At 37.1% G+C, this 22,994-nt stretch overlaps 2 protein-coding genes across 5 annotated transcripts in view; one reads left to right on the top strand and one right to left on the bottom strand.

The window, feature by feature from the left end:
- Positions 1 to 2,524: 2,524 nt before the first annotated feature.
- Agxt (Alanine-glyoxylate aminotransferase) lies at positions 2,525 to 6,597 on the bottom strand. The gene is made up of 7 exons (XM_076904683.1): positions 6,528 to 6,597; positions 6,069 to 6,279; positions 4,342 to 4,542; positions 4,111 to 4,268; positions 3,764 to 3,919; positions 2,922 to 3,269; positions 2,525 to 2,754 (listed from the first exon to the last, which is right to left on the bottom strand). Exons 2-7 carry the CDS (start codon positions 6,258 to 6,260, stop codon positions 2,601 to 2,603), a joined length of 1,209 nt encoding a protein of 402 aa, XP_076760798.1. The 5' UTR covers positions 6,261 to 6,279; positions 6,528 to 6,597; the 3' UTR covers positions 2,525 to 2,600.
- A 5,740-nt stretch (positions 6,598 to 12,337) lies between these two features.
- The window catches only part of LOC143428729 (rho guanine nucleotide exchange factor 10), a 37,381-nt gene continuing 26,724 nt past the window's right edge, over positions 12,338 to 22,994 (top strand). Inside the window, exons 1-5 of one of the 4 annotated variants that reach the window (XM_076903793.1) lie at positions 12,338 to 12,560; positions 16,554 to 16,718; positions 17,508 to 17,761; positions 19,230 to 19,514; positions 20,382 to 20,536. In XM_076903793.1, the coding sequence (XP_076759908.1) occupies positions 16,611 to 16,718; positions 17,508 to 17,761; positions 19,230 to 19,514; positions 20,382 to 20,536 (802 nt within the window). In that variant the 5' untranslated portion in view covers positions 12,338 to 12,560; positions 16,554 to 16,610. Of the gene's footprint in view, positions 12,561 to 16,553; positions 16,719 to 17,507; positions 17,762 to 19,226; positions 19,515 to 20,381; positions 20,537 to 20,890; positions 21,094 to 22,994 lie in introns of those variants that run through there. The other 3 variants (XM_076903792.1, XM_076903794.1, XM_076903800.1) reach the window with 3 other exon arrangements.

Raw genomic sequence — 22,994 nt, 5'->3', positions numbered from 1 at the left:
ATAAAATTCGCAATAAAATTAAAGAATTTTGTATACTGTATGCTTAAAATCCATCTTAATAATATTACCAGTTTCTGAACTTCCCCAGAGGCGCTTGTATCAGCACTTGGTCTGTCTTTTGGCGCGCTAGTGACGAATTTTTTGCAAGTATTTCGTACCGATCTAGTCTATGCGTCTGGAACGTTCATTTATGATCCGATAACCGTTGAAAAATGAGAAGAAAAGAGAGGAGTTGCGATTTCACGCATAGCTGCGGCAGCTGGCAAGCCTGTTCGGTTTCAACGCTTTTTCATGCAACACTTTTTCTAATAGGGCGTGCACACCACGAGGCTACAACTGCTTTACATGGTACAGAGGTTCAGGACAAGATAACGAAACGAACGACTTACGCTTTCCAGCAGAGATTTGTTAAACAGTTATTTGTTTAGGATGTATGTGGGATGTGTGTGTGCGTCTTGTGATTTTTTTGTATTTAATTGTGATTCTTAAGTATTTATCCATTGAAATGTGAATATTATAATGTGATAATCAGATATTTTATTAATATAAATATTATTGAAGCTCTATTCGCATGTTTTATGTAATTACTTCCATTGTTCCACGATACATATAATTAGTAATTCTGACAAAATTGCCATGAAATCTATTTACAATTTTATTAAGGAATGGAATGAAATTTGAATATGGACAAATACTTGAAAATATTAATCTAATATTTTACTAGAACTTTACTTGGTCAATTTAGGTTTTGCTGAAGAACGTCTAAAAATGGGAGAAATTTTAGAACGCAAAACAAACTGTCGATCAAGTGGAAATGATTATAATTTGCTTCGTGCGATACGAACACCACCTTTCGCGAAAATACGAGAACTAAACGATAACGTAGATCGATTTTAGACAGATTTAGATCATCTGTGCTTGATGCACACAAAACCTCTTCGTTTTCCTCGTAAATTATTCAGATCGTGCCTTAGTGACTGCGTAATGTTCATTTAATTAACGCTGTTAGTAGTCGAGTATTTGATGGAGGCCTTAATCGACAATCTATCGTCAACATGTTTTGTACATAGACGCATCTAACACATTGCGAGAACACAACCATTATAAATGAATCATTTATTTTATAATTATTATCAATAATATTTATATATGTATATCGCGTTTTATCGAACTCGTAGAGAGTTTCGATGATGCTTATTAATAATCTTCTACTTTACTATTATATTATTACTGTCATTATATGTAGAAATATTATATTCACGATTATTTAAAGTCACTCCCATTATATATAGTTGTTGCTACGGAGGGGAACGGTTTTAAACGTTATAGGAGAGACAACAATGTATCGTCCTGAGAATGCATTTCGCTCGTATTACTTTTTCCTTATTTTGCTACGATCGAGTGAGATGTTGTTGCCGACGTCTTCATTCTTTCTGATATTTATAAATACCAATGAAATGTCGAAGTTTTTATACCAACTAAATAACGGAAATAAAAATTATGTAAAGTTGATTTGGCAACAATGTCAACTTATAAACGCATGTATAGTACTGTTTAAGGAACATTCGCGACAATGCGATTTCTGGTGCCTTGAGATATTTAATTAACAATCGAAACGATCAGTACGAAATCGGCACTGTTAAGAAGAGATAGCAATTAGAGAAAATTTACTTTGTCAAGTGTAAAATATTGTTCATAAAACCAAAAATGTATTTTTTTAAATTTTATATTTGAATAAGGTATATGTATATTCAATCGGTGAAAATTGTTCGATGTACAACTAATAAGTTAATATTATGCATCTGATAAGAACGGTAAAGATATTTTGTACTGTGTCAAGATGATTGTCAATTAATTTGCTAAAATCAATCGTTATTTCGAATGGTTTGTTGTAATTACATTACAAGTTGCAATACTTGATTAAGAAGCCAGGGAAAAAGTGTGTGTGAAGAGCGCGCGTGTGTGTGTGTGTGTATGAGAAAGAGAGAGATAAAGAGAGAGAGAGAGAGAGAGAGAGAGAGAGAGAGAGAGAGAGAGAGAATAAAAATGCAAATAAATGACAAGAAAGGGTATAACTAATTGTGTTGATATTGCTAATTAAGGCAATAAAACATGTAACTGAACGCAAGCAAAATAATTAAAAATAACTGTACGCCGATTTCAGTATTTTCATTAATAAACAAATACACTTGATTAAAGCTTGCTTTGTACATGTATTGTAAAATACGTTGAAAAGAGGCTATAGTCATTCTTATTACTTTATGCGGAAAAAATGAATCGCACCTATTACAACTTTAATAAAGAATCTCTACATATACCTCTTCTCTGTTTCCATAATCCTTATTGGTAACTCTTTTTCCCTCATTAAATTCCGATCGCGTGCGTAATAATTAGTTATTAATGTGTGCGTGCAGATTTCTCACGCCTTTTATATACGAAGGCAAGCAGCGATTTCACAAACTAACTGGATTTTTGTAAAAGAAATAATAAATTAGACAACACAAGGAATATGAGATATAGGAAAAAAAATTAATTCTTTAGTTATTATACGTTTAAGAATTAAGTAAATATTTAAACAAATATTTCCCTATATCCAATTTCTATAATTTCGATGTTGTAGCTTGTTTCAAAACGTCATCCAAAACACGTAGAACAAGATCGACCTTTTCAGGCGCAGCGTTAATTCCCAACAATCCAATTCGCAAAATCTTCCCTGCAGTTGGTCCCAAGCCTCTGCTAATTTCAACTTTATACCTACAAGGAAGTATATACAAATACAAATTCTATTCGCACAAAGACTACTAGCCTGAGAAAAAGTAAAAAAAATTTTTGTAGTCGAATCGAACGTAAGATGTGGTTATAAATACATTTGACATTTATAATGAAAGCGACGAGGGAAGTAATTTTATAGGGAGACTTACTTTTCCATGGCTCGTTGCACAACGATCTTATCATCAACGCCAGATGGCAGCTCTATAGAGATCACCGTAGATAATCGATACCGTGGAATTTTCACGTAAGATCGAAGACCCCGTAATTCAAGACCTTTCCTTAATCTGGCAGCTGCCTGGGCGTGTCTAATCCAAGACGCTTGAAGGCCCTGCTTTGCGATTTCCGCCAACCCCTCGCGGAGACCGTAAAGAAGCGTCGCGCTTATTGTGTGATGATACACGCGATCCTCGATGTCAAAACATTTCCAATAAACACCAAGAATAGTTAGATCCCAGTAAAATGAAAAGGGCTTGGTTTTTCTTCGAAACAGTTTTTGCCTGTTGTAATGTAAGAAATTGTTTAACTCGCAATGAACTGGCAGGAAAAACTTGCAGCCCTGTAATAACTTAAGAATAATGATCGGAAATTGGCAATAATAATAGAAAATTGATATCAAGACGAGAGGGTATGTGTACATCACGATTAATAACACGGATGAACGTAATCTTCTTGGCACCGTCTAAGAAAGTGTAAAAAGGCTTGACCATTGTTGTAAATGGATAAAAGTAGGTCCTTTCTTAATAGATACCCGGTGACAGACAATGCTGGCGTGTTAGTTAATTTGAAGGCTGTCAGAGTGTCATCGAATAAGAATTCAGCGGTCATCCGCGGCTATGAATCACGAATAGGCCGCGCAAGTCAACGGAATGACCTCACGGATTCGATTGATATTCCGAGGAGAGCACTGAAAGTCCCGATTCTCAGACCATTTTCTCCGGGGGTTCTGTGTAAGAGTTGCGGTTAAAAAGAAAACTGCGATGCGATTACGTACTCCGCCCGTAGACTGAACGAAATAGGAGCAAGCCCTGGAGGGGCGCCGAGAACCTTCTGGCTGCCTGTATAAGTCACATCGACGTCCCAAGAATCCATAAAGAACGGTTCACCGCAAAGTGACGCAACCGTGTCCACGATGAGAAGAGCATTGTACCTGGAAGAAATTTCTTTTCTCATTCTCTCCATTTAATAAACTTATCTAGATCGTTGTTAGCTTTTTGCGAAATGTGGAGGAATGAGAGTTCTTAGCTTGATAAAAGGGAAACTAAGGAAGGATTTTAATATTAATATAGAATAATAGTCTGTAAAATATTCAAGGGAAAATATAGAAAGAAACGGTCGCACCTGTGAACAAGATCTCCAAAACCTTCAATTGGTTGTTTTAAACCTGTTGAAGATTCAGCTTGGACCATGAAAACCACCACTGGCTTATATTGTTCCAAAGCTGTTCTCATTTGTTCCAAAGTAACAGGTGTGTCGTGCTCTGTCTCTAGTAGATTTACCTGTATTACAAAATTCATTAAAACAATGAGTTTAAAAATCTGAGTACTGGTTTCTTTAAATTACGTTACTTACACACGCGCCAATTCGAGTAGCCATGTCGGCTGCTCGTTCACCCCAAATCCCACACTTGACGACGAGTATGCTATCGCCAGGCTCGAGTAAGTTTACCAAACAAGCTTCCATACCGCCGTGGCCGGACGCACTTAATGCTAAAGTGAGTCGGTTTTTGGTTTGAAATACGTATTGTAGACCTGCCTTAATTTCGTCCATCAACTATGAACCAACATTGATGCAATTTTGAGAAGATATATACAATTTGAAAGACTTATTAAATGGTTACCTTCACACAATCGTAGATTTAGACGAAATGTTTGATAAGAACTTGTTACATTGATTGTCTAACCCAAAGGTTACCAATCGTTTGCATATCATACGCTAATTTTGTTCACAGACAAGACGATATAACTCGTGCACCTTTGTTACATTCTTACGTTTACGTTTGTAGTTAGAAAATAGGGATTTGCTTCGTTAAGCAAGTCCCAGCTCTCTCTCTCTCTCTCTCTCTCTCTCTCTCTCTCTCTCTCTCTCTCTCTTACACACGCATGCACACACGCACATAGACATACACACAGTTCACATTCTATGATTCTAAATTGTAAAAAAATAGGGCGAAGTAATGAATAAGAAGGATATATAAATTGGAACTGAAAGTAGTCACGTTTAAAAGTATGACCTCAGTTATGGTGCCTAATTTAAAAGAATAGATAGGTGCAATAGCATCTCTTGCGTAGTTATAGGGTAAGTTATTTCAAACTTACCTTTATTCCAGGAGCAAAAAGGGTGCACTTACGTTTGCGTAGTAATGGACAGATGTCTGTGCCATTAAACAGAGCATACATCCAACACTTACATTAATACTGACACTCATACCACATATAACACATACAACATAAACAATTAAAAATCTAAGAAAAGGTATTAAATCAACACGGAATCAGTATTCAATGGGGAAAGAAGAATAATGTATGCAAAGATATTTAAATGAAAAATGTGTCAAAGGGAATGTATGCAGTGTGTATGCAATGCGAAAAGTATTGTTTGAAATAATATAGAAAAAAAGTTACTGATATTAAAAAATTCAATAGAAAGTATTAAACCGTAAATAGAGGCAAATATAGAATGCACCACCTGTAATCACCCAAGTGCCAGTTTGGCCATTTCTGGTCTAACCGTAAGCTTATATTATCTTACATTTAATTTAATTTAATTTGTGTATTTTAATCATTGCTCTTCGTTGTAAGTGTGAATTATAATAATTATAATAATAGAATTGCATTATTCAGTGGGCAGTACATCGAGTTAATCGTTCTTTATTGGAAAATCATTGAAGGTGTGCGTGTTTCGAAAGTCCGAGCCTCGAACAGAATCACTAAAATTTCGATTGCGATTGAATCTGATAAGACTGGCACTCGAAATGTCGAAAACCACGGTATATCCTTACAAAACATACTATGGTGAAAGTTATATAACCACCCGAAATTGTACACCATAAACACCCGTAACTGACTTCCACCACTCTTAGTCTCGCATCTTAGTCATCTTTTTCTCTTTTGGTTCCTATCTTTCTGTGACAATAGTCCGAGGCTCAAGCCGAATCTATATCTTTATTGCATAAATGCCCGCCCTGGATCCTGATTTTCAGGTAGTTACGCATCTTTTACCGCATAATAATGATGGTTAGTCTACTTTTATATTCTTTTTATGCCTTATTGTTAAGATAAATGAAATGAAATTACTACCTGACAAATTTCAGGGTGAAGGTGACCGAGCACTTGGTTTTGAAGAGACTGAAGAACTCGTTTCGAGCAATTAGTAGGTCCAGGACCCGTTAAAGTTTTTACCGGCAACTGTAGTTTGGTACCAAGTACTTTCGGAGGTTCCTTGTGGACAGCCAACTCATCCCATTGATACATCTCGATTTTCCTTCTCATTTTTCTTAATAATAATCTTCTGCAATTCGAACAATGTATCATGCGGGTAAATTAGTTTTTGCAAAGTACTCATTCCATCTTTAATCGTTAAGGTTACAATCTAATTAAGATCATGGTAACGAACTCCACTTACTGAATAGAGAGGACGCCACTTTTAGTGAAACTAATAAGATGCATATAATTAACAGAAAATTGTTCGTATTACTAAGTATTGATATGGAAATTACATCGAGTATAAAGTATGCATGAAACCATTTTATCACTTACGATATTTTGTTTCACTTGCGGATTGCGTAGGTGTTTGAGGCGTAGTTATCAGCGAACGACTTTCAGTTGACGATCAAATCAGTACTGGTCGCATAACCAGAGTGAGTACTGTATCGAAGTCTCATTTATGATTATGATATTCCAGTTTAATGTACATATATATACTTATATATCATGGCGAAAAAAGTTTTCCGAGGAAACAATGAGATAAGAAGACTCGCATCACTCACTTCGCGCTATGTTATGTTGTAATTTCGATACTTATATCCTTTCCATACTCACGGTATAAGATGTATCGAAGAGGAATTTATAAATATAAAAACTAAAAATTAGATCATAAGAACAGTTTTGTTGTTTGTAAATTGTTAAGAAGTTACAATAAGTGGTTCAGCTATTGTTAATTAATTGTTAATCATTTAAAGACTTGTTCAGCACTCCTAGAATGACCAATTCCAATCCTTAATTGAGAAAAATCTCATAAAAGTAACCCTAAACCTGTCTACTTCCAATTAAATTAATTGCGCCTCGATTCCAGGATTTTCGATAATTCCTGGAAATGACGCATTGCAGATAACTCCTCCTCTAACACATTCTCCTGACACAAAATCGAAAAATCAAATTTCAGTTGAAAAAAATTGAATTTTGTATCAGGGGAACCGGGCGTCACCCAGAAATATAAAAATTTTTATTTTGCCAGTTCTTGGAAGTGACGTCATTTGATAGAAAATCTCAGTTTACGAATTTTTCATTTGAAATTCCAATTTTTCGACCGTGCATCAGAAGAACATGATAGGTGAGGAGATATCCGTCATATACCATTACCAGGAAAATAACATCACTTTCATCCTCGAAATTTTTGGAATCAGGACGCCAAGATTCAAACTTTCAACTAATTTAATTGAGTTCAAACCTATTTTTCTACAAGTTTTTTCTTGTTTAAGGATTAGTATTAGTCATTCCAGAAATGCTGGATTTAAAGACCTCCTTTAAATGATTAAACAATTAATTAATAATTGCTGAACCATTTATCTTAAATGTTTAACAATTTACAAGCAACAAAAGTGTTCTTACGAGCTAATTTTTATTTTATACCTTTGGAAGTCCATCTACGATACGTTTTATACAACTAAAACTTGTACAGCTAAGACTTAATTACTAATTTTTTGAAACTACTTGTATAAACAACTAAAATAAAGATAAAAACTATTTTTCAAAAATCTTCTTTATTCTTGATGGAAAAATAATGCAGGAACCACTGCGTGTTGGATTATTCTAGCACGTCAACTTGTTAAGAAATCAAATCCTGAAAGTAGCGAAGGAGGTCTATCGATCCCAGTGCACTTCCAACAGTTTATATCTAATTTTTTAATTTTTTAAATACTTTTTTGTTATTTTGTAATCGACTTTACATCTACTCTTAATCGTACAGTGATCAGACGAAAACGATTAGTTGTACGATGTTTATTTCATCCACAGGAATGAATAAATAACGAATAAAAAAGATGAAGCTTCATCTTAGTCGAATACAAAACAAGCGAAAAATTGATTCGCTGCAACTACAATATTTGGAAACAAGAAATGATGTACATCTGGAGAATTGTTTAATTGTCATTCTGTTTAGTTGAGTGCAACAAGTATAGTGCACGAGTACGAGGAACTACGTTTTTTGCAAACAACGTTAAATATGAAAGGGTAGATAGCAGGACGTTTCTACGTTTATCAATTTTATTAAGCGAATTCGAAGCACAAAGAAATCTCTTCATTGAAAGACAAAAATAGCTTGATACATTACTCCGTCTTGATAACCTCCTGAATCGGATAGTAACATTCGTAAATAAGGCAACTGTGAACTTGTTAGACTTGTGACCAGCGCCCCTTTGACGCACTGTACACGCGTCTTTCGTTTTTCTCTTCAGCTGATTATGTGAAAGAAATAAGGACACAAGCATGTTCGCACGTTAAAAAAAACATTTCCAAGACTACACAACCATAATTGTACATATGCACATATTCGAAAAAACACTAGTGATATAGTAGTTTATTTGTTTTACTTTCCACATGCTAAATACCAGTTTTATGTAACCTTTCATATTAATTTTATCTTTAAAATAGTAGACAGTTTGTTGAATACCGTACGATAACTATAATTACAAGAAGAAAGTGGGATCGGAGATAAGATGCTTTACTTTAAAACAGATAACGGAACAACAAGGCTTCATTCATGCACTTGCATTCACACCTGCCTATAATCTACTTCATATTTATTCCTCTAGTGTTATTGTATTAACAATAAGAAATTATTGTTATTTAAGCTTTTCTATTTAAATTAAGATGAGATACATATGTATTGTTTTATCATCTACATTTTAAATATACATCCACAAAGCACTAATAAAATATATATATATATAAGCTTAGTGGCGCGTATGTCAATCTCACTCAACAAGCAAAAAAAGACAAGAGAGTGTATTATTGAATAAACATAAACGTGTAATTAGAACCAACTGCTTGAAAAAAATCTATATCAAACATTTATGTTAATCCGAGCTTACAAAATTTCTCGAACTTAATTTTTTAGTGTGTAACTGTCGCAAAAGTTATTCTACAAAGCAAATATGGACTAAAAATAAAAATAAAAATATGTACAACGAAGTAAAAGATCTTAATATGTTTTTCTGAATTTCGTTATCAATGTAGGATAAATATTTAAGAAATTTTTAAAGTATTTGCGAGTAAAGAATGCATTTGTACAAGACAGTATGAAGCAGTCTCTTTCAGTACCTTGGTAACAAAAGTACCAAAAAACGGAAGTCCCGTACACCATGAAGCAACCCAGCAATGAACAGACCAGATTCAGACTATCAAGTGATAAAACGCGCTAATGGAAGAAATGAATGCGTTCCTAAATGCTTTTCGTTCCCGCGATAGGCTACCATTAGCTTTCTAAGTACAATAAATCGTTATCAGATTCGCTTCGGGTTACGTTTATCATAACTACTTTCACGCTCGTCTCTTAAATGCGGATGTACATCAACATCTCTTCATCGCAGTTTCGTACACAACTTACATTAAAATAACAGATTTGTTGTTAATAAAGTCTTAAAGATAGTAACACGACATGCAGTTTACGCATGTAGCGCGGAATAATATAATTTTATCTTTAAAATAGTAGACAGTATGATATATATCGTATGATAACTATAATTACAGAAAGAAAGTGAAATCGGAGATGCCAATAATGAAATTAATTTGAGGATTTTTAACTACACGAAAATAACTGGAAATGATTACTTTTTAAATAAAAAACAAGAAAAAATTATAATTTTTAAACACGTATTTAAAGAGAATTCTAAATATATAATAAAAGCTGTGAGGTTGTGTAACTCGCGATGTTTAAATTTCTTTTATCATTACGCAGTGCTGAATTTAATTGAAACTGTAATTTTCTCATTTACTGTTCTTTAATATGCGGTTTATTAACAGTCGAGTGCATTTAGAAGCATATTGTGAAAGGTATCACAGTTGACTGGTCACATAAATCATTTTATGTTTGCTCATATGTAGGTGAAAAGCATTATGTAGTTCACGGTTCTAGCAAAAACGAATTCCTTGATGCGTATTCCAGATACATATGTATCTAAAAGCTCATAATGGAGCACTGAAAATACGAGGAAAGGTGTTAGTATTAATATCACGAGAGGAATTTTATAAACGCTGTTTTTATCTCACATAATTTTTCAACTTGCTAGAGATACATGATATACTTTCTTTGTTTCTACGAAACTTGCACTTATTACATAATTAATGATCAAATAACTTGTCATTTCTCGATATTGAAATACACAAAGACATCTTAACACTGAACACACGTGTGTACACAAAAAATTACAGAGTTAGAGCAAAAACGAATTCATTAGTAAATAGAGGAATGTTAATTTACCTAATTATATAGTTAACGACGTTCACAAAACTCGAGAAGACCAAATAAAAAATATACACATATACATGTGCATACCTTGACTAAGGGAACATCCATAACATTGTAAATGATTTTTTATCTGTCGGATAATAGAAATTTCCAAGCGATTAAAAACTTCAGATTTTCTACCGACTAACACTAAGCTGACCCAACGAAAATGCAGATCCACCGAGGGTCAAGTTCAGTTGCTCGACATCGTCTTCCACCTAGCTCTCATCTCTTCCCCCTCCCTACCCACCCACTTACAATTAAGTTCCCTTTTTCGCTCTATCTCTCTCGCGCTTCTCCAGACGCTCAATTCCCCTGTCTCCTTCGTCGCTTTTCATCTCTCTCGCCTTTCCTCCTTTCGTAATGCCCCGATGCTAAACTGCCTGTAAGCAGCGAAGACTCTTCCGCGCTTGTGAAATTGCCCGAAATGACTGCACTGTCTGGAAGAAAAGACCAAGTGACGAAAAGGGTATAACAATAAATTTCCATCTGTACTTAAAAGCCCTGTGATAGATTTTTCGTTGGAAGCTGTCGAACGCGAGTGTGTACGTGTACAACCGTGTAGTGAACCTTCATTTCTGACGGATTCGGGTTCGGTGGTAACCGGACTACGGCATTCATACACGAACGTGAGAGATCGTGGCGTGACTGGTCGGTCGGTACACAGCGTAGAGTGTGCGGTCGTGCCCGTGTGTGCGACTCCCTAACCTGCTTGTACGTGTCTCGATGTAGGGCGTGATGAGAGGGCGTGCACGTGCGCTACCGCGGCCACGTCTGTCTGTCTGTGTGCCACGCTCCCAGAGAGCCAGGAAACAACGAAACAATGGAACGACGTCGTCTCGAGTCCGAGTAGCGAAGCGAACGGGTGGATCGCGTACTTGTTTCGCTTACTCGTATCTCTCGTACATCGACGAAATCGTGCATGAACAACCACTAAGAATTTCCGAAGACGGTTTTCAGGCTACCGGCTTCGAGAACCGCTTGCTCGTGACTGCCCCCTAGCGTACTTGTTTCTCAGTAGAGCCCGGGCCGCGGCCAAGAAGGAACGCTTTGTGCGTTCGACTACAAGGAGAAATTCGTGAAATGAAGTGTCGTGCGTTTACACTGTCGCGTTGATACAAGTGTTTTCCATTGTGCATCCCATGACCAATTTCCTGTGATAAAAGCTAACATTCGCTACGATTCCACGTAGAGGAATAATGCACGCGAGTGTTTTTAAAACGCGCGTCAGATTCGCCGATCGATACTGGATCACGGTAGCCAAGGAAACGCACGTATCCCTTAAACGCGAGTGTCTATCGGTTCGGGAAGCAATGTTTACCGACCGGGTCGGTGATTTCCGTATGGAATCGGTATCAGTCGTAAATCTTCGTTTCCGAAGGACGAACTGGTAAGACGTACCTCGCGGAAGTGTCGTTTTTAATCGTCGACGAGTTGTCACGCCGATAGTCGCGAATTCCTCGGTCAAACCGGGGCTCGTGTTCAACTTTACCAATGATTATCGATTCGTGCGAACAAATGAGTCAAGTGTATTGAAGTGTTGTCCGTGATTTAAGAAACCTGTGCAGCCAACGCGCTTTGCTCGACCCGGTGTCGTGGCCTCGTACTCTCTCGCTCGTTTCATCTTGCATTCCCTTCGACTCTCTTTCTCTGTCTGTCTGTCTCTCTCTCCATCTCTCTCTCTCTCTCTCTCTCTCTCTCTCTCTCTCTCTCTCTCTCTCTCTCCCCCCCTCCCTCCATCCCTCCTCTCTGGCTTCGTCTGCTTCTCCCTCGCGCTCTGTCACTCCTTTCTCTGCTCCATTCCTCGGTCGACCGGTCTCTCAAGGGGGCGTGCTTGGCTACATTCAACAATGAGCGAACGCAAAACTATCTAAGCACGAGGCGCGAACGAATGGTTCCCCGTGTTTTCTGCCTGTGTGTGGCCCGATCTTTGCCCCGCGACTGTGTTTACGCCGTGAAACGTTCGGTACGACCTTTTTTTTTCCTATTTCGAATGGACTCACAACGGCCGGCAACTTAACGAGACCAGGATTGTCTCTTACATACATCGCTTCTCCACGAGGTAAGTGTTATACACCGATATTATTTAACTGTATTCTTTGATCGCGCGCATATACTCCAAGGTGCCATCGCCAACTATTTAACTATGTTTGGCCATTTCGATTAATTATTTAAAGGCCCGTTTCTTTGACCGAAAGTACCCTTCAAATTTTCACCCACAAAAAGCTTCAGCCATCGGCAAATTTTTCATTAATTCGATTAATGTTAAACTATAGAATTGCCTGTCAAAAGATGAAGTTTCTTTTGTACGAATTTCCCAATCACGATAGATCGCGATGCTGACTCTGCGTATCGCGGTATACCGGCTTCGATTCATAATCTTCGAGTCAATAGGTATCGCGTTCTCATTTCGAAATAGCATTACTCCGTGTGATAGATCGTGAGAAACGTTACAAGCTAGGAACGCTCATGGAGAAATAAATGTGACGCGACTCCACCAACGAATTTCTCGTGTGCACTGTTTACTTCGTCTTTTCTTTTTGAAACAATTCGAGGGAAAGAGGGTAATTTGCTGGTAGGGAAGGAAATAATTGCGCGTGGACACACGTCCGAAAATACGGGCTTATCAAATTCAAGGAAGACAACCTTTAAGCTTAACGTAAGAAACTGTCCGACGTACAGGGATTTTCGAAACGCGTTTTCGTATTTACAGCGCAATGTGGAAGTCGTTATCGGCAGTTGCAAAGTATTTTCGGTATATAGTTAAAGTGGAGAGAATCGACATCATCAGCGGCCCTTCCTATATATCATTTTAGCAGTTAGTGGTTGGACCACATCCAAAAATACCGACGAAAATATGTGTATATTCATGGCTGTCCTCGAGATGCGGCATATACCGGAAATAATATTTCAATACGGAAAATTTTGTGTTTTGATCGCATTGAGTGATGTGCCTATCTATATATACCTTTCTAACCAGCTTCGATGATATTTGTGTAACACTATTGTTTATAACATTCAAAGTATACGGAATATGTTTGTTTAGTATTTTCATTAGACACGTGAATACAATTTGCAAATAGTATAGATAAATAGCACCTGTGTATTAATATTGAGATAAAAAATTTAAATGCGTTTTAAACATTTCTAATCGAGATATTCTTTCGCAAGATATTGTCAGATATTTAATTTTCTTGGAAACCATTGCAGATCATGCAACCACGGGGAAATCCTAAACCATCGTTCAAATATCTTACCCTTCAGTTTGCCTTCGAAACTAAATAAACAATCCGACACAAATCGACGATGGCTAAGAACACGGAATATTGAATGAAAGTGTTGACGTTGATCGTTCGATAGTGGGAATGTGAATAACATAGATATATTGTCAGATATATTTACAAACTGAAATTTGATAGTTAAATCTCACCAATGAATTAAATTTGCAGGTTATGACAGTTTATTGTCCGTAAATCATTGAGAAAGCTGTCTGAGGTTTTCGATACTCGCGAGATAAGCATGCAGATTACGTAATAATTAAGATTTCTCAAATTGGGCAACGTAAGGCGGATATATTGAATGTTATTAGTGAAATGATAGCGCTACGCGCGATTACGATCTCTATCAAATAACTTGTCCATGTGGATATAATGTTGGGTTGACTAGGAAGTATTTTCGGTGTTCACGCATTGATAACGGTTGTAATTGTTCGACAGTTACGACTTTTCCCTTTTGGCATTCAAGTATCGGCCATAAGATGTTTATTCTTTGTATATAAGAAATTAATATTTTTTCACGCTATAACCATAAATACTTTCTTGTCGATCTAATATTTTCGTATAGTTCGATTTTTCCCGCCACTAAATTTAATCCAATACGGCTGACCTAAAAATTCAAATGAGCGTTGAGCTTGATATTGTCACTTACATGCTGCACCAGTCAGTACAATTGGAAAATTACCTATTCGAATAACTTCACTGCAGTATAGCATAGTCTATTTGTTAAAGCTTAGTACATTATGTAATAATTAAAAAGAATTTAATTTCGTTTTCTTTGATTAATAATAAAATCAAATTAATGCAAAATTGAATATACGTTTTATCAATTCGTCGGAACTGTTCGAAACGTAGAAACGGTTTAGAGGTATTAAGGGGAAAAATATTGGGAAATCTCGCCGCGTGGGGGCTGTACATGGTCGATATCACGTTTCCTTAGTCCATGCGCGCGCGTAATTGCTGCTTCGGTGTCGGTAATCTCGATCGGTATATTCGATTGAAAAGGAGTTACGGCCACGGCCAAATCACTTTACCGGGTAATTGACTGCACTAGCGTTACGTGGGGCAGGTGAAGATAGACATCGATCATTTGTTATACGAGGTCAGCGTCCCTCTTGTTTCTCCCCTTCGGCATGTACATTCGATGTAGATTCGTTTCAAACGTTTTTCATTAAATAATTTCCTTAAACTGGTCTTCGGTTGGGTCTTTGGCAGTAAATACCATTCGCGACGGATTCAGTAGGGATTTTCGTTGCGGTTAAGACTTTTACAAGACTTAAGCAAAATTACAAAAATATATGTAATTATTGATATAAAATACACTATTCTTCGTGACAAACATTAATTTTTATCGTTGCAATGTAACTGAGGTTTATCTTGTTAGCTGGACCTCACATCCAGTGCATATTATTACATGTTGTCGAGTGTCTGCGGCATTAGAGAATTATATGCTACGTTTTGAATCTTAATCGTCACTTACACGTGGCGCATCACGTTCTACACCTGCGTACGTCTTCCCTTCCCCTTTTCTCTTTCTCTGTACAAGAGACACCATATACGATCTTACCTCGCATAACGCAGAAACTCGATAGCACTTGGGAAACTTCCATTTACAAATTTTCATCTTGAAATATGTATACCTTAAAAGTTTTTTCATCTGTCGTAAAATAAAAGCACCCTCAACTTCTATCTTTCACTAGATGCAGCAGAGGGGGTGAGCGAGGTAATTTTGTATTCATCCGCAGAAACGTCTGTACAACTTCATCTCGTTCTTGATTAACATTTTTTTTCACAAAGATACGCTTTCATCGTTTGTCTCTGTGATTTCTTTATACTCGTCGAAAATTACACAAGTTAAAATCTTTGTTTTTTAATTTTCCTCAAATTTGATCTGCTTTTTGCACTTTTCGATTTTCATTATTTTCTTTCTTCATTTCGAGCGGAGTGTTAAAAAAAAAAGAAAAACAGTATTAAATTTGTGGAATTATTTTAACGAGTCGATTGTGTTATTAAAAAGAACTGTGCGAAAAAGAAAAGAGCCTGATGATACGTTTGCCGCCGTAAATCGTGTAGATCATTTGCCAAGATCAAGGAACGACCCGGCCGACTGCACGCGTCGTTGAATTTCTCTGAAAGGACTGAATGTGTGTCGTTCATCGACGGTCTTTTTCCTGCAATTACGCTCTGTCGCATTTTCTTTCATAAAACAAGCGAGAACGGTCGTTCGCGCGTGTAAAGGCTCGGTAAAAAGACGATGGAAGCAAATATGCAAATCAACCCGATGATGTGTTTCTTAAATACTATCTAGTGAAGCTGTATTTATAGTAGATTGCGCGATAACATTGTACAGTTAAGATTTAAGGCGTTCCCACGGTAAATCTGTTGCGATCAACACGTGCCGAATGGAGTTGTTTGTACTAAATTAGAATTTTCAGGTTAAAAGAGGATGGCGTCAGTGAGAGTTCGTTCCCAATTTAGAGCAATTATGTGGTTCGGTTATTCTTAGTTTCCGTCATGAATTCTTGCAGTTATAAGTGTCTTTCTTTAATATTAGGGCGATTCAACTCTACTACATAATATTCTTTAACGAAGTGATGACAATATTATTACTATTACTATTTAAGGTCATCAAGAATTATATATCTCTTGGTGTTTTATTCAAAGAAGAAATCCCAATTGTTCATTTACAAATATTTATTTCAGTGCGTAAATAGAACTGCCTTTTAATATTCGTTTGTAGAACAGTGATTATATGATCGTGGATTATATGGTTTTTGCAGGAAGTGGAAAGAACGATGAAAAAGAGGCGCATTAATTAGCCGATAATCAGAACGATGCATCATGGCTTCGTCTTTAGGGGGACCAGGAATGGCGTCAGGTGTTCCGACACCGCGAAGGGTCAACCTGGAGTTTCCACCACCTCCGCCTTATCCACCGCCTCACAGTCAGGTATAAATTACAGCATGCCATGCTGAATTATGTATAAGTTCTGACAAATATATTATTAATATATATAACTCTAAAACGATCATAGAATCGACTTGGCACTATTGTTTTACAAATACGAATTACATTTACACGTAATTAATATTATTATTGTCACTATAGCTACTCAGAAGCTGCGAGATCCTTGATAACTGCTGTTTGTTACGAGAATTTTAATTACCCTTATAAATTACGTACTGTTGCGAGAGATATAATATTTATACATAAAAGTTGAATTGCATTCACTGTTAGAACTCATTCTAAATGCTCAATTTAACGTGGGGAACTTTATTACAGACGATAGTATACCGAATATTACTCACCGTTTTATTAAAACTCAAACCGTGTCGAACGCTTAATTCAGTATACCATTTTGTATCAGCTACCGCATACAGATCTCCTAATTAATTGTACGTATAATAATTTACTAATGTAATCACGTGTTAAATGATTTTTAATATATAGTTTATAAAATTTAATCTATAATAAATGATTGGCACAGTTACTCACGCATTGTATTCAATTTTTAATATTTTTACCGACTAAAGTTATTACGCACAACTTACACACAATTAATGTAATCATTAATATCGCATTTGACCATAGCAGGGGTTCTTAATTTTTTTGCGTGGTACGAGCATATTCGAGATTGCGAAATAGCAAGATTTTTTTGCATTAAATAGAGTGAGAATATTAACTATTTCTAGTATTCTATTAATGCAATTAATATAATATTACCTTGAATAACCACAGATGGCCTGCACTGGATTGGTGGATCCTGGACCGGTAACGTCCGCCATGACGAACCCTGCTCACCAGCATCCCCTTCAGGATTATTCGTATGCTTACTACGAACCTGGCCCGAGTCGGCTGCACAGCACGTATCCGGCGGAAGTCGGCCTGAATCGTGTGCAGCAGCAACAACAGCAACAATCGTTCAAAAGGCACACGTACATGACGCGATACGGGACGGAGGAGAACATTTACGAGGAGATATCGGAAATCAAGTGAGGAAATTAATGATTAGAAGATAATTATTTGCAAATGATAGTTTCAGCTGAAATTTATCGCACACAAGCGCGGAACAAATTCGTACAGGTTTATTTATGATCATTTAAGGAAGAATCTGTTTTGCACAATAAATAGTTGATGAGTGAACAGTAGCACGTGAGGCCGCGGGAAATTAACAAGGGTTTGCATGATATACGCTTTGAATTTACGTTGGAAATTTCCCTAATTGAAAACTGATATGACAAAAGCAAAGTTCTGCTTTATTGTAGTCAATTTTTACGCGTTTTTCAAATACTTAGGGTGGGTTTACATCACACTTATCTGGGAAAATCACGTTAATAGCGTAGTTCCATGTTTGTACTGTAATATTTAGATATTCGTTTTATTGAAAGTGATTATAGTATATCATTAAAAATAATTCGGTTTATTAGTAAGAATGATCTGCTAAATACATAATCCTTCCGATCACTTAAATTAAATAGGATGGAATATCAGCTTTTATCCAAAGAATCGATTTTCCGCTCGATTCTTATTTTCACCGTGAAAATTTATCCTTGTGCGATGGATATTATTACGCAGGCTAAGAAGACAGTATTAGCTTTCCAAGGAAAAAGAGAGAGCGCGCACGGGCTTCTTACGGTCGATAGGAGCTTCGTTGATAATAGCGCACTAGAATTACATTTCATTCAATCTAAACGGTTGATGAATACGCACGTTCATTCGCCCGACGCGAAGTGAACTTCAACTGGCGCGGGTTGAACGCGCGGTTCAAGTGGACAACGAGCCTCCACTTCTCTCCGGGTGCTTGGTCCGATTCGTCGTATCCCATCACCACCGGATGCCATGAGACCTAGCGATTAAGTCGAACGAACAAATAAGAAAACAAGTCGCGTAGGTTGTTGCTTGTGCAACTACGTCTCCATCGTGGGGACATAAGTCATGCTTCGGACAAGATGAATACCTATCCAGATTGAATTCGATTCTTGAGTAAATTGCCGCGTATCTTGCAGGCGACTCCTTCGGTTAGTTTTGTTGCTTCCTTTGAATTGAACGCTCTAGATTGTCCAATTGGTAGCGCGGAGAAGACACGTCAGGGTATCAATTTTAATGTACTGCAAGATATAATGGAAATGGTGCAGGAATTCTTAGTTTTTTGTATTACTCGTTACAAATTGACTGTTATATAGAAACGAAATTATTCTCGATTCTGAAGAAAGCGATATTCAATGTACTTGTTGCCTAACAAGGAAATGTACGACTTTCCATAAAATTCTAAGCATCTTGTATGCACCAGATACACACATTCAGAATTATTAATCTTTCGCTCTAACATAAATCAATTTGGTAGCGATGAATCACTTCTGAACGATTATTGTTTATGCGAGCAGCCGCTTCATATTTCATATGCTAATACAAGATGGGGACGTCCTTAAATACTAATGAAAGACTGGAATTCGTTAGCAGACAATGTCACCGGGCGTTGCACGGTTCGAGAAGATCCCTGGTGGCGGAGGAGGTGCGACGAGTTCAGTCACGGCATCGTCGGGTGCTCGGGGAATTGAACTTGAGCGTGGAGGCCATGCTTATGCCCACCGTGGCCGATAACAACGACGAGGACGAGCCGCAGGATCAACGCGGGGCATCCACGGAGGAACTGTTATCCTCGGTCAGTCCCACTGACGACCTCCTTTCGCCTGTTGGCTGTGACATGGACAGCGGCTTCAGTGGAAGCTCCAGTGCAAGTTACAGGTTGATAGAGACACACTGTAGTTCACGTGTGCCTGTTCTGAGTGGAAATGTTCGTGGAATCCTAATGCAAAATACATTTTACAATCCTTATTACACCCGAAACGTCTAAGAGAATCGGAATAACTGGTTCATGATTTGTGATATTAATTGCTCCATTATTAACAACACTGCGTATTGTTGAGGATTTTAATTCTTTTACAGAGGTCTGTTTTCGTTATACTGCAAACTTTTTGAAGTATTTGCACATACTTTAATGGTTAATAGTTTTATTCTTATACTGTTGAAGATGATCGTTCTATAGTTTTGGATATTTATGAGAAAAACAAGCAGTATGTTGTATAATGATTATTAATGAAAGTTGGTACTCGTATATTCGGTATTTAATTATTTTCTGTAGGCACGCAAGTTAGGTTTTTGATATAATCAAGAGTTCAGATGTCGTCTTTCCGTACTAATTGTTATGTAGAAATATATTTTCCTTCTTGTAAAACTGCTTTTATGAATTTCAGTGTGGTGAATGATAAATAATCGCAGTAGAAATACAACATTATAGTTTATGTGACTAAACTAACAGTTTAATGTATTAGAAATCACTAAAATTTAAATATTAATGAAACTTTTGCGTATACGGTGTTAAAGAAATTGTTGTAAAAATATGTATATTGTAAGGGATGAAAGTTTCGTTTAAGTACTATAGACAGTGATTTCGAGAAGAGTACTGCAAATACCATTAACGAAATAATAAGAAGTTGCACGAACTTTTTTGCCCACAACTCGCTCAATTCCATTTCTAAGTAATCCTAAGGACAAAAAAGTTGAGACAAAATGAAAGAGAAGACCTAAGATTTTCAATTGATGTTTGATTAGGTCCGGACTAGGATCGTTGAGAAGAGGAATGGGCAAGACTAGCACCCCGGAATTAGCGGGCGGCCAGCGTAAAACGAAAGCGGCCATGATCTGGAAAAAGGGTTGGAAAGGCTGGAAGAAACTGCATTCTTTCGGGAACAATAGCAACAAGACTGGTGAGTCATTCGTAGAGCCATTTGCCGTTGGCTTTTATACTGCGCAGTTTAGACTATAACTATAGATCAGACGCTACAACGAAAATGTTGTGAAACACTGTTACAGACCATCTGTAACGTGAATCTATTTGCATTTTCCAAGACGTAATAGCATTTCTACTTTTTATTCGTATACATACTTATTTTTTAAAATATATTAAAGGTAGAGGGACAGAAAATGATGATCGAAACGGCGAACGATTTGTTTTTACCACTCAGTGGCTACCTCGATAATAAATCTACTGTGTAACAACGAAAGTTCAAGCTGTGGCCAATCTTCGGTCACAAACGGCTCACGGCCGGGAATTAATTATACTCGCGGTTGTAGTCATGTTAAAAATTCTCGTTACGCGATTCTCGCCTAACATGCCGCGAATACGAAGCTGTCGAGAACGAGAAACAGAGGTGTTCAGAGATAGAAATGTTCACAAGTACCGCTCCTTTTCTGCAAATGTTTCGAGAAGCATGCCAAAAGATTAGCACCTTCATTTGTGTATAACCAGTGCGCAGTATTTAGAGTAAGAATTACTAAGGCGCATTTAGAAATACTATTAACATAAGATTCCATATCCATTGCTTGTTTAATTTGTTTTTTTTATCCTATACTGCCAACAAAAGGTCCATAAGTACTGATGTTCTAAGTTATTTAAATGTTCGAACTCTGAGTAAAATAATTTTTGAAGTAATTAATTTCGCTATTTTTTCGAAATAGAAGAACTTCGAATGAAATTAAGAAAAGTGATTTAAGGACTGTAGTAAATTAGAACACGGTATTTCGATCTAAACAGAATAGTTTTAGAAGCAAGAAATCTACCGAAAGAATAATAAAGTAATTAGCTCGAAACCGAGAAACTAATTACTTGGAATGGCATACATCGCCGATGGAATATACGGTGAAACATAGCCGCAATCTTGATCAACGCAATCTGTACGGTGAACGCGCCAAGCCCGTGCTCAGGGGCCCATCGAGCACCTTTTGTGCGTCCGTTTCACGGCCCTTTGTCGCGCATAACTGCACAAGTATGTGCAGGCCTTTCTTTCATGGGAACGCTGCCCTCTCCGGGCTATGACGCAAGCGTTTGGCCCCGTGCACGCTCGTGTGCATTTGGCGCACGACCGAGTTAATTATTGGTACTTGGAAGGGGTCAGCTGTGGGGTCATTCGGTGGAGAAGCAGATGCGAGACCACGTGCACGCCCAACTCGTTCTTTCTCCTGTATCCCCCCCCGCTGGGACCTCTACTCTCCGCTTTGCATCATCTCTGCCTGCATTTTGCCTCTCCTTTTAACGCGTTTGAATTAACATACCGTTTGCATTTCTGATGCATTCGTCGATTTTGTCGGTATATATCAAATAATATAATCCTTGGTTTGTATTCATATTGTACAGGGTTTCTTTGATGTAGTGTAGTACTGATCGAGGTTCTATGAAAATATAAATCGGATGTTTACTCTTTCGAATTTCGATTTGATTCGGGAATGAGTGGCATTTTTTTTCGAAGGAAATTCCATTCTCGAATTAATCGATATTAGAAACCCAATGATACTTACTTTTTCTTTTTACAAGCGATAGATCACAGATGGAAAAATTTGTCTTGAAATATTTTCTTTGGTTTAAAATTGTGAACTACCATGTATAAAATCTATTATACATATGAAAAATCTTGTATACGTAGTAAGTGGGAGGTAGAGGGGCAGATGTTTAGAAAAGAGCAATCTCTTAGGCACTCGACCATATGGTTTGCGGGATCTTGCCGTGATCCTCCAATCTGTCCAGGCTTACCTTAATTTCTAAACAAAAACTCGAGGACACTCGTGCAGACTGTTCGAAACAATTCTTACTTTGTGCTAATTATCGTAGGACGTTGTGAGTTTTCTCGGAATTTCAAGGTGAAGTTTTCGAACTCCAGAATCGTGGAGATTCGCTATTCGATATGAGAACTATAGCTCTCCTTTTCGGTAATCAATAGCTATGACTAATCACTATATCAGTTGTCAATAGACAGAATAAATTTAAAAATTGATTTATCGAATGTATAACATCAGATAAAATAGCTATACAGTTTGCAAGTTGAACACATTTTTACTTTCACCAAGTCATTGTAGAATATATTTAAACTTTGTTTCTAAAGTCAAATGAAAGCAGAATTAAATTCCATAAGAAATCAAAGAAAGTCCTAATTACAATTAGACAAAACATCAACTACTTAATGTTCCATTGTGAATGAAAGACATTTTGTCAACATATGAGACTGCCATCGAAAAAAGCAAGCTTCCTTACGTGTAATGGTCTGTCCGTTCCGCAATAATAATAGCAATTGTCTTACTGAAAGAAATAACCAAATTTTTTGGCGGGAAGGAAGTTATGCGAAAAGCCATCAGAAGGTGAAACGCGTGTAAGAACGAGTTGAAAGGCACCAG

This window comes from Xylocopa sonorina, chromosome 11 (genome assembly GCF_050948175.1).
Source record: "Xylocopa sonorina isolate GNS202 chromosome 11, iyXylSono1_principal, whole genome shotgun sequence".
NCBI lineage: Eukaryota > Metazoa > Arthropoda > Insecta > Hymenoptera > Apidae > Xylocopa > Xylocopa sonorina.
This window is presented reverse-complemented; position numbering and strand designations above follow the sequence as displayed.

Excerpts from the sequence above, each read along its gene's own strand:
- Agxt (XM_076904683.1), bottom strand. The coding sequence starts at position 6,260 with ATGAGAAGGAAAATCGAGATGTATCAATGGGATGAGTTGGCTGTCCAC. Across the intron at positions 4,543-6,068 it reads TTCACCCTGAAATTTGTCAG|TTGATGGACGAAATTAAGGC; the intron begins GTAGTAATTTCA and ends GTTGGTTCATAG. Across the intron at positions 2,755-2,921 it reads GTGCAACGAGCCATGGAAAA|GTATAAAGTTGAAATTAGCA; the intron begins GTAAGTCTCCCT and ends ACTTCCTTGTAG.